We start from the raw sequence: 12,456 nt of genomic DNA, 5'->3' as shown, positions 1-12,456 counted from the left end.
TAGTATTCTAACACTTGTTCTCAAAGAAGTGAGACCTAAGCATAAAGAACCACAGGGAAAATTCAAAGTGTAGGAAACAGGGCTGACAGGGACAAGGAGGGAGTGAGGCTTGGGTTATTACAACTTTTTGTACCACGTGAATGAATTGTCTCACAACTGACGCAGGTTAGACTCCAGCCCTCGTGCTCACCTCAGCGCCCGCTTCAGCCCGTCTGTCACGGCCTCCTTCCTGGCCTTCTCCAAAGACAATGCTTTTGACTTAAGGCCCTCGCTGACACCGTAGCCCACATCTTCATGATATGAACCATCCTACAGGTAGAAAAGGAGTTCAGAGTCCAACGTGAAGAGCTGCAGTTGTGTCCTGGCTCCACAGCTCTCCTCACCCTCAAGGGCATTTGCGCCAGGGCACACAGAACCTGGGCGCCTTGCTAAAGGGCACACGGGCACAGAGAGCTGGAAGAGAATTCATTTCTAGTGCTATGTCCTTGACCTGATCTGCCTGGAAATGTACAAGACAATTCTCTGTACCCACTTACAAGTGCACATAAAAAAAGGTACATAGCTAACCCACCCTAAATCTTCCTAAGGTTCACTGCCCCAAGGTATAAAAACCTCTGGGACATGAAACAAAAGAAAAATGTGAAATACTGTATTTAACAGACTCTTAACGATTGGCTAGCAAATCAAAAAATCTTTTCACAGGTCAGGTGGTATCCATTTCCTGGCTTTCATCAAAAATGAAGGTATACCTGATCAAATTATTAGCTGACAGAGAACCAAATGTAATTTTGGATAGCACTCTGATTTCTGAGATATAACTCAGAAAGCTTATTCAAAGAAATGGTGATACTGCAACAAAATTCTCTCCATTCCCAGTTTATTTATGTGAGTAAGGTTTCTCAGTTTTGTTTTGTTTTTTTTTTTAACTTATTTGTCAGAGGGAGAGAGACATGGCACAAGCATGGGGAGCAGCAGACAGAGGGAGAAGCAGGCTCCCCGCTGAGCAGGGAGCCCGATGCAGGACTCAATCCCAGGACCCTGGGATCATGACCTGGGCCCAAGGCAGACACTGAACTGACTGAGCCACCCAGGTGTCCCAAGTACTATTTATAAAAATAAGAAGTGAGAATAGAATTAATGCTGAATGTTCTATCTAGGAAAAAGTAATATCAGGGCGCCTGGGTGGCTCAGTGGGTTGAGCCGCTGCCTTCGGCTCGGGTCATGATCTCAGGATCCTGGGATCGAGTCCCGCATCGGGCTCTCTGCTCAGCAGGGAGCCTGCTTCCCTCTCTCTCTCTCTCTGCCTGCCTCTCCATCTACTTGTGATCTCTGTCAAATAAATAAATAAAATCTTTAAAAAAAAAAAAAAGTAATATTAAACTATGGAAATATAAACCACCCAGAAAGAAAAAAAAAGCTTCATCCATCTCATTAAGAAATGCATTTTCCATAAAAATTTATTTTTATTAAGTATATAAATTTTGATGTAGTTATTTTGTCCCCCTCATAGACCCAACTGACTGATCAATTGTGTTAGTAATATCTGTAACAGTAATTCAATCCAGAAGAAATTTTTTAAAATTTAGAGCCTTAAGGTCACTGAAAATTTACCCCCCAAAATTACATTTATATGCCCATACATACACACACACACACACACACACACACACACAGGAATATGCTAAGGTTATTAATAAAAATAATATTACATGTGTTCATGTAATATATATACATAATATATATTCCCAACATATATTTTGTTTATACATGTATATGGACAAAAGCCAATGGGGAGACAGAATGGAAATATCAGTTTGAGAAGAAAAAAATGTAAAATTTCTCATGACTAAAGAATAGCTTGCTCATGTATTTTTTTAAGTGGATCATAGTATTTAATCGTTTATGATATTTAAAATACATTGATACAGGGCGCCTGGGTGGCTCAGTGGGTTAAAGCCTCTCCCTTCAGCTCAGGTCATGATCCCAGGGTCCTGGGATCAAGTCCTGCATCGGGCTCTCTGCTCAGCAGGAAGCCTGCTTCCTCCTCTCTCTCTGCCTGCCTCTCTGCCTACTTGTGATCTGTCAAATAAATAAATAAAATAAAATACATTGATACATTTTAAAAAGATGTAACAAGAAAAGAAATGTGAAATAACAGGGACTAAGAATACACTTATCCTGATGAGTCGTGAAAAATGTATCGAAGTGCTGAATCACAATATTGTACACCTGACACCTATATACCACTGGGTGTTAATTACACTTGAATAAAAAAAGGAAGAGAAAGATGTAACAGATTTTAGAGTGTCAAATTTTACAATACACTAAAAAACATACCGTTGTAACTACAGGTTTCCCCTGCTATCCGAAAGCAGAACGAACATTCTCATAAAACCTTCCGTAAGCCAAAATAGTATAAAGCAAAGAATTGCCATTAATTTATATGGAAAAATCTCTCAGCATTTCCAGATCCAAAAAATAACCAGTTATGCTTTTCTGATAACATAAGGACACATCTTGCTAATGGATGCACACAATAAATGGAGCTAGAGCACAGATGCTCACGGACAGAGCTCAAAGCCCTGGCAGCTCGATGCCAAGATGGTGAGTGTAGTTCCCAGGGATGGACTCAGCGGGGCCCCTCTTGCCACCAAGGTGTGCTTTTTTTCATAGAAGTGAAAATCCTCTCTAGATTGCTTTCAGTTAAGGGAAAACAGGTACCAGCATAGGTTTTCATAAAAGCAAAGGGGTGCAGTGCAAACTTTTGAAATGCAGAGGACTTACAGTGCATTTGTACTTATGGTGAAACCTTTTAGGTGTCAACTTAAAATGTACAGGAAACACGCATTTTTCAGCATTCATTTAGGTTGCACGTGAGTAAGAATGTCTAAGGAACACTGGCTGAGCCCCAGCTCTCTAGGCCCAGTCCAGAGAATTCTCTACCTGCTCATTCTCTGTCACCACCCACCCGGCCCTTGGAGGCAGCGGGTCTGCTCCATCACCCTCACCTTCAACTGGACTCTCACAAACGCACAGACTCCCACGTAGAACTTGCCATTGTTAAGGTCAACAAAATCTAGGAGTGGGAAAGAGAACCAATTGAAGAGGATACTGACCCCTGTGCCTCACCCATATTCCTCCTACCAGCAACAAAATACACCGACATCCTCACCCACAAAATACTCTCATCAGAAATTTGCACCAAAGTAAAGGAAATTAAGTCACCATTGCCAGGAAACATACTCACCCACATTCTGCTGTGTGATGGAGTGTGCCCAGCCGTTGTAACCGAACATCTCATTGGCCAGATTAATTACCCTGTGACCCTCAATGTAACATACCTGGGAAGAGAAATTAAAGGCAGGGGGGGGAGCTGGTTAAAAGTCCCTGCCATACTAAATGAGAATCAAAATTTACTTAACTTACTCCTTACCAGCTTTTTTGGCAAAACTGCCCTTTAACATTCCAGGAAAATTCTCAGTGAATTGATTTCAAAGATCTTCCAGAAGGAACCAATTAGAACTAGTGTTTTGTCTTGGGGGAGGGATTAGACTCAGAGTAGAAAGATACCCACTCACCTAGCAGTTTCCAAAACTCACAGCTTCCAAAAAAGTACAAGTCTCAGGCTGACATATATTATAGGAGACCAAAAATATACACATAAAATTAGAAGCAAAGGGCAAAAGAAACATTTTTAAAAGATGGTATAAATATCTCAAGATGGAAGACAACACTTGGGTGGCTTCAGATGACAATGCCAGCTGGAACCCATCCCCTCCCAAAGACACTAGGAAACATCTAGCAACAGTGAGCAGGAGACCTTCTGAATCCATGAGGACCCAGAGAGGGAGAAAGATCCTCTGAGTAGCCAGCTAGAGGGGCACCCACTTCTCAAGCATGTCATCTCTCCTACCCTCTGGCCTCCTCCAGCCATGCGGCTACTGATGTATTCCGGGCCCAGCCTCTGCCTCAGAGCGTTCTGGATGGCCTGGTACTCATCTGCTGTGTACTGATACTGCAATCCAGAAAAGGAAAAATTAAACTGACATTACCCCATTCCTATGCCAGCAAGTATCCAGACCCTGTTACAATCTTAAAAAGTATTGAGGGCCCTAAGAGCTCTTGTTTACATGGGTTTTATCTACCAATACTAGGAATTAAAACTGAGAAACTTCTAAGGCACACTTTCCATAAGCCATCAGAGCAGTATCCCCCCAGGCTGTGTGTGCTCTGGAGAGTCTCACTGTTCACTTGTAAGAGAATGAAAAGGAAAAGGCAAGAAGTTTTTTAGTATTATTATGGAATCTTTTTGACCCCGTGGACTCGGGAGAGGTCTGGTTGACCCCAGGGGTCACTGGGCCCCATTTTGAGAGGCATTGCCCTAGGTGCCACCACCCTCCTGACAAAATTTTCTCGAGTCAGAATTGGTAAACTGAAAAGTGCCACCTCAGAGTCTGTATATGACATTTATGCCCAAAGGTAGCAGGAGACATACCTCTTCTCTAGTTCAACACTTTTCCATCCTATACATACATAAATATACCACTACTTATTTGACTACTGTTCCCTTGGTAGTTTCCCCCTTGTCCTATTTAAATGAAATAAATTGGGGGTGCCTGGGTGGCTCAGTGGGTTAAGCCTCTGCCTTCAGCTCAGGTCATGGTCTCGGGGTCCTGGGATCGAGCCCAGCATCGGGCTCTCTGCTCAATGGGGAGCCTGCTTCCCCCTCTCTCTCTGCCTGCCTCTCTGCCTACTTGTGATGTCTCTCAGTCAAATAAATAAATAACATCTTTTTTAAAATATAAATAAATAAATGAAATAAATTTTCACAAACAGATCTATGGTAAAGACAAAGATGGACTCGAGGGGACAAAGCAAGAATCTCTTTTATACGTACAGAATATTGCCACAAAGAATAGGACACTGGAATCCTTGAAACTGGGTGAAATGTAGACAGGAGTGATGGGGAAAGAGCAAGACTTTGCATTCACATACAGTCTACGTTTCATTTTGAATGCTATGCCATATGAATATGTAATGTATCAAAAAAATAAACAAAAGGTAAATCTCAATGTAATCCCCAGTACTACAAGATGCTACAGTTCCATGATGCCCTGAGAGTTCCTCAGAGTCCCAAATAATGCACGGAATGGAAAACCCACTGACCGTAAATAGTTTCCACGTACATGATTATGCCCTACAAACTACTTTCTCCTACCTTTTCACTTAACCTCATTCTTCCCAGATATGGAAAACACAGTTACCTGTCCGAAGCATAACACGGAGTTGCCGCCAGCCACAGAAGGATGGTTGCCACGGGCTCCAAGAACTGCTTCCTCGGTCCCAGACATGTTGATTCCAGGTGACCTCTATAAAAAGAGAAAATTTAAAAAGATCTCAAAGAATGCTGAAGGTAAAAAGCAAGAGCCTCCACACAAAATCAGACTAAAGCATCCAAATGTAGTATCCTACAAGTCGATTTACTTAACACTTAATGTGGGTTTTGTTTTGTTTTGTTTAGATTTTACTTATTTATTTGACAGAGACAGAGAAACAGTGAGAGAGGGAACACAAGCAGGGGGAATGAGAGGGGAAGAAGCAAGCTTCCCTCTGAGCAGGACCCCAATGTGGGACTCGAACCCAGGAACCTGGGATCATGACCTGAGCCACGAAGGCAGATGCTTAACAACTGAGCCACTCAGGCACCCCAATGCTTTTCTTGTAAGCACTGCCCCAATCAAGGACTAAGTTCCTCAGTGCTTAGCGATCATCCAACATGGCACTAAAAATCCTTCTATCTTTCTGTTAAAATTCTGGCTAGGGTTGGGGTGCCTGGCTGGCTGAGTCCACAGAGCATGCGACTCTTGATCTCAGGGTCATGAGTTCAAGTCCCACATTGGGCAAGGAGCCTACTTAGAAAAACAAACCATAAAATGTTCATTAGGTGTTATTTAAGGTGATTTTTTAATTATAACGCATTATAATTGCAATGTTTATAATTGAAAAAGTCAAAATTACAAAAACACTCCAAGGGAGAGTAATCAATCAACTCATTACTACCTCATATATGAACAACATGATTCTGGCTTCAGTGGGGTCAAAAAGAGAAGTATAAGCCAGGGGTGCCTAGGTGGCTCAGTCATTAAGCAACTGCCTAACTCAGGTCAGCTCAGGTCATGATCTCAGTATCCTGGGATCAAGCCCCATACTGGGCTCCCTGCTCAGTAAGGAAGCTGCTTCTCCCTCTCCCTCTGACTTTCCCTGTGCTTGTGTTCTCTCTCTTTCTCTCTCTCTCAAATAAATAAATTAAATATATATTTTTTTAAAGTAAAAGCCACAATAACTCACCTGCTTTCCAGGAGCTGGTAGGAGACTAAAAGGAAAGTTAAAGAGCAAGAGATGGCAGTGTGGATGGCCCTAATATTCAGGAAGAATAAAGCATTAGACCAGTTAGGTCTTTTGCAGCATCAGCATCACCTGGGAACTTATTAGAAATGCAAATCGCCAGGTCCTACCCTAGACCTCCTGGATCAGAAACTAAAGGCAAAGCTGAGGAGTTAGTGCTTGCCCAAGTCCACCACGTGATTCTGACCCCGCCTCAAGTTTGGGAGCCAGTGCATTAGACTGAGACTATGCAAATGTACAGTCCATTAGTAAACAGAATTACCCTCAGAAGCAGCATTTGCCACTGGCTGACCCACTACCTGACTATCCCTACACCTGTCTCAGATCAGATGGATTCAGTGCTGGGCCCCAGCCTTTCTGTCCCTTTCCAGAGTTCAAGACATGGAAGCGAGGACATGGTGGGTCCTCCGGTGTGAAATTCCGGATTTCCTGGCTCTTCCAGTAGAAGCCATGATCAACTGTGCTAACAGCACAGGAGCCAAAAAATCTGCAGATGATCTTGGCAAGGGGGATCAGGGGCTGAACAGGCTTCCTGCTGCTGGTGGGGGTGACATGGTGACCACCACAGTGAAGGAAGGCAAACCAGAGCTCAGAAAGAAGGTATATCCAGCAGGTAACTGGACAACGGAAGTCCCTACTGGTGAGAAGCTGGTGTGTTTCTCTCTTTGGAAGATAACATGGGGGTCACAGAAAACAGTAAAGGCAAAATGAAAGGTCTGCTTTCACAGGACCAGTTGCAAAGGAGTGCACACACGTGCGGCCCGGGACTGCAGCCGCTGGGGGTAGCACTGCAGGATTCTTTGGTGTTCACAAAAAATGAAAATTTATTTGCTCCCAATAGTTGCCTTCCTGTTCTTTACTACAGGTCACCTTTCTTGACACCACCTGACCCTTGCCTCCTTTAGTAAAATGAAATTGCTTGGTGCAAACTGGCTGTGGGTATGTGCAGAATAAACAGTACTTGACAAAAAGAAAAAAAAAGTGTTGTGCCTCAGCACACTAGTATGCTGTAGTCTTCAGGTTATTTGCTGACAGTAAAACTACAAATCTAGGAATGCCCGGTGGCAGAACATTCCCCACCACACCACAATACAGCGTTTGGGGGCTCAAGTTCCAAAGGTCGGTTTCTGGCAAATACCCAGTAGGTGCTTGACCAAGGGAAAAATCCTACATCTCTCTAAATGATGTCCTCTCATCTAGAAAACGGACATAGTAATAATACCTGCATTTCCTACGGGTTCTGTCGAGATTACCACGATACTGCATGAAAACTGCATTAGAATAGTGCACACAGGAAGTATTGAAAGGTTAGCTATTGCTAAGTGCGTCTTACCTTTCTTACTGTAGTATGACGAAAATGCAAAAAATCATTTAAATGATCACAAAACATTACATTTCAACTAAGAACAATTAACTATTTCTAACCTGGCACTAAGAAAGTAGAAGAGTGACATATACTAGGTTAATTAATAATTAGTGTCTAAAATTGTTACAACAGGGCCATCTGCCTGGCTCAGTCAGAAGAGCATGTGACTCTTGATCTCAGGGTGGTGAGTTCAAGCCCCAGCCCCAGATTGGGGGTAGAGATTATTTAAATAAATAAATAAACTTCTAAAAAAATTGTTAAAACAGAATCACTGTATTATACACCTGAAATTAATATTACACTGTATGTTAACTAACTATATTTAAATAAAAACTTGAAAAAAAAAGAAACACTTCACACATACTGGGATAGCTACAGTAAAAAAGAATAACCAACATTAGCAAGGATGTGGAGAAACCGGAACATACACAGACACACACACAATCTGTTAAAACAGGTTGGGTGCCCGGCTGGCTCAGCCAGTAGAACACTCAACTCTTGATCTCAGGTTGTGAGTTTGAATCCCACGCTGGGCACAGGATTACTTAAAAAACAAAAAACAAAAACAAAAACAAAACTTAAAATTGTTGCAATAGGAAATAGTGGAATAAGGACCATATTTAGAACACAACTATGGGGTCCCTGGGTGGCTCAGTCATTACGCATCTGCCTTTAATAAAAAGAAAAAAAATTGAAGACCTATTATATAAAGCAGAGGTCTGCAAACCTTCTCTTTAAAGTGCCAGATAGTATTTTAGGTTTTGCAGACTATATGGTCTCTGTCACACCTATGTAACTCTGGCATTTTAGTGTGGAAGCAGCCACAGATGATATGTAAACAAATGGGTGTGGTTGTGTCCCAGTAAAACTTTATCACAAAAAGAAGTGGCAGATTTGGTCCACAGGCCACAGTGTACCAACCCCTGCTATAAAGCACACTTTGAACGTTAGAGTCAGATGTGGTTCAATATCACCCTCCATCCAACACGTTAAGTTGGACAATTACTCAAACTTTCTGTGTTTCAATTTCCCCATCTGTAAAGGGGAATATTATTAAAATCAACCTTATAAATGTATCATATTAAAATGATGGGATAAGAGACGCTGGGTGGCTCAGGCAGTTAAGTGCTGGTCTTTGGCTCAGGTCGCGATCCTGGAGTCCCAGATCAACCACCGCTGGGCTTCCTGCTCAGCCGGGAGTCTGTTTCCCTCTCTTCCTCTGCTCCTCCCCCAGCTCGGGTTCGTTCTCACTCACTCCCTCTCTCAAATAAATAAATCTTTAAAAAATAAAATGTGATAATAACAGCACCCAGCAGAAATCATCACTAGATACAAGAAAGTTGTAGGGGAGATTTATAAAGTCTCAAATGAGCACCTGTCCACTTATTTGTTAAAAAAAAACAAAGGGAAATACACTGGGAATATACCCAAAGCCACTGAGCTACACACTTAAAAATGGTTAAAAATATGGGGCGCCTGGGTGGCTCAATCGTTAAGAGTCTGCCTTCAGCTCTGGTGGTGATTGGGATCGAGCCCCACATCTGGCTCCCTGCTCAGTGGGAAGCCTGCTTCTACCTCTCCCACTCCCCCTGCTTGTGTTCCTGCTCTCACTGTCTTTCTGTCAAATAAATAAATAAAATATTAAAAAAAAAAAAAGGTTAAAAATTTGTTATGTATATTTTGCCACAATAAAAAAAAAGGAGGTAAAATAACACAATGAAGGTTTATATTCCTTCAGGTACCCAGTCTGGTGGCCCTGCCCAACCGGTGGCTGTGTCATCTAAGCACATGTGACCTCCAAGGTCATCACTGCAAGGGAAGAAAGAGTTGTTAAAGTCACACGGGTTCATAGCTGCCTTAGGCCAGAAGCGATATGCATCACTTCTGGTCACAGTTCACTGGACAGAACTTGTCACAAGGCTCCCACTTAATGGCAGTGGAGGCTAGAAGTATAAGAAAGCATTTGGTGAGTACTGTCTCTTTCATCTGCTTTCCCCACTCCAGTGTGAGCCCTTAGAAGGCAGGAGATTCTTGATTCTTCTTGGCCCCTCAGTGAGCAGCATGGTAACCTGTTCCCCCTAAGGGGTCAGGAAGGGAAGCATTCATTGGGTGAGTGATTAAGTGAATGAATGGATGGATGGATGGATGATGAAGTACATAGTGTAGGATACAGAGACAAAGTATATTTTTTAATTCCTTAGAAACTGATTTTATAAGGCAAGAGTTATATTTCTCACACTTCAAAAGCAACTTGCTATTTTTCTAAACAATATCTTAGAAGAGTCAACCTTTTATCACAGAAAAGGACAATTTCATCTCTGCCCACAAAGTAAAACATGGAATCATTTTTTTTTCCCCTGCCAGTTACTATTTGAGAAAAAGCTGACTGCCTTCCTTTCTAAAACTGTCTACAATCATTTTCCCATTATAAAATTACAACATCTTTATTATAGAAAGCTTTACACATATATCAAAAAATATGGAAGGAAGTAAAATTTGACTGGATCACCACCAACAACAGAAAACTCTTTTTCCTGTATGTGATCAAGTTCATGTATGTTTTGTGTGTGTGTGTATGTGCACACTTGCTAAACAAAAATCTGGAGTCTTCCACATTTATCAGGCATATCTTATGCAGCACCTCAAATCTTCTTGGCCTTGCCGATATCTGAGGCCCTTGACTACTTTTTCTACCCCGGTTGCCATGAGATAGACCAAATACGCATTGAGTTCTAACTGAATGCACAGAGGCACGTCCACCAGTCCCTCACCTCCTGCTCATGCCATTTGCCTCTCACTCCCTCCCGGGGCTCCCCTCTCACCTTGAAGGTGTGATAACCTGTGGGACCCACCTGATGCCCACACATGCACAACCTGGAAATCTGAGGGAGGGAATACAGCATGCGGCAAACCTTTTACCGATGAGATACAGAAGCTGAGGGTTAAATTCTTCTCCCTCCTTTCTTTGGTGGGAAGCCCCCAGGGGGCTGTCCTGGGATACAGACTTCATACATGCTTCTGAGAGACAGCATTAAGAGATCAAGCAGTCAGTTGTACTTGTTAATCAAGGGGTGGCCAGCTTGGAAATGTCCCCTTGAAATGACTTAATCTTCCTTCTCTCCTCAATCTCCCTTTCCTCACTTCTGCTTCCTGAAGAAATCATAGCACATAAGGTTTTGCCTCAAGTCTAGATTCTGGGGTTCCCAGGTATAGAGATACCATGGACACTCTGCTAACTATCCCTTCAGCTCTTACCACAATCGTGCACCTAGGCCTAACTGCCAAATGCCAACATTTGTATCTCTTTATCTGAGGGCCTTTTTTGGCATCCAGGGCCCATTTTGTGCCTGTTCATGGTACACTGGAAGCACCAGAGAACCGATGCCCTTGGGAGCAGCCCTCCACTACTGACTGATGGGAGCTGGTGTTTAAAGACCCTAGATCTCTTACCCACTTTGTGAGATAACACTGAGCTGTGAGTTCTACATTGGCTTGAGTTTCCCAGTGAAATTAGGTTTGGTTGCCCACTAGTGGTAACTGGCGTGGCCATGCACCTCACCCTCTGATAAATGCCCTTTCTTTCCTGTCTCACTCCCCTCACCTCTACCGCACATCCTGGGCTCTTCTCTCAGATAAGCTACGTATGTTTGAAGAAAAATATAGAGGAAGCAAAAGATACCTTTACAATGGAGAAATCTAGTAGATGCTACCTTAATCAGGTAATCAAACATAATGTTGCCAGTGATAGTCCCATCATAAGCTCCCTGATGGATATACTAAAAAGGTCACAACGTCACTTAAGGAGTATTTCTACCAATTTAATCATGACTCTAATCAAGAGGAAATAATTAGACAAGTTGAAACCTCTAACATTTGGATTCACACCATGTCAATGTCTTAAAAAGGAAAACAAAGGAGGGTATGTGCTTTGGTGAGTGCTGTGAAGTGTGTAAACCTGGTGACTCACAGACCTGTACCCCTGGGGCTAATAATACATTATATCTTTATAAAAAAAATTTTTTAATTACTTAAAAAATAAATAAATAAAACAAAGCAAAATATAGAATAAAACAAAGCAAATGAACTCTTCTAGATCAAGAGATTAAAGACACACAACACACAACAACTACAACTACATTGTGGTTCTTTGAAAGGATTTTAGATCGGGGAAAAAAAAAACTGTAAAGGATAGTCTAGAGGGGATTCGGATGATGGACTGCATATTATTCAAATGCATTGCACTGTTGTTAAATTTGCATCAGAGTTATGTAAGAGGATGATCTTGTCCTTAGGAGATATATGATGAAGTAGTGGAGTGAATTGCCATGTTTTCTGCAACTTACTCTCAAATCAATCAACTAATAAAATGTGTGTGTGCACACACATGCACAAAGAGGAGGAGAGGAAGATAAAGTAACAAATTTATGAATCTAAGTGAAGGATATGCAGGCAATCCTTGTATAACTTTTCTGAAAGCTTCAAATGTTTCAAAATAAAATGTTAGGAAAGACTTTCTGCACAGCCACAGTTAGGGCACCTATATAAATCCAAATATCCCAATACAACCAATGCAGACCAAAAAGAGGAACAAATAAAACCACAAATATCCTGTATCTTCTAATATAATGAGAAGACTGAAAATACTACAAGCTTCAAATTGCCTGAAATTAGAAAAAATAAACACC

The 12,456-nt window shown here is 41.9% G+C and overlaps 1 protein-coding gene across 6 annotated transcripts in view; it reads right to left on the bottom strand.

Moving 5' to 3' along the window:
- Nucleotides 1-12,456, bottom strand: part of RAD52 (RAD52 homolog, DNA repair protein) — a 37,682-nt gene that overhangs the window by 18,329 nt on the left and 6,897 nt on the right. For 4 of the 6 annotated variants that reach the window (XM_059184446.1, XM_059184451.1, XM_059184445.1 and 1 more), the window contains 5 exons: nucleotides 5,265-5,369; nucleotides 3,914-4,015; nucleotides 3,248-3,341; nucleotides 3,009-3,076; nucleotides 191-309 (listed from right to left, as the gene is read on the bottom strand). In XM_059184446.1, coding sequence (XP_059040429.1) covers nucleotides 191-309; nucleotides 3,009-3,076; nucleotides 3,248-3,341; nucleotides 3,914-4,015; nucleotides 5,265-5,351 — 470 coding nt within the window. In that variant the 5' untranslated portion in view covers nucleotides 5,352-5,369. The remainder of the gene's footprint in view (nucleotides 1-190; nucleotides 310-3,008; nucleotides 3,077-3,247; nucleotides 3,342-3,913; nucleotides 4,016-5,264; nucleotides 5,370-12,456) is intronic. The other 2 variants (XM_059184449.1, XM_059184448.1) reach the window with 2 other exon arrangements.

The sequence above is a fragment of the Mustela lutreola genome, chromosome 8 (genome assembly GCF_030435805.1).
Source record: "Mustela lutreola isolate mMusLut2 chromosome 8, mMusLut2.pri, whole genome shotgun sequence".
Lineage (NCBI taxonomy): Eukaryota > Metazoa > Chordata > Mammalia > Carnivora > Mustelidae > Mustela > Mustela lutreola.
Note: the sequence above shows the minus strand (reverse complement) of the source record. Positions and strands in the feature narration are given on the sequence as shown.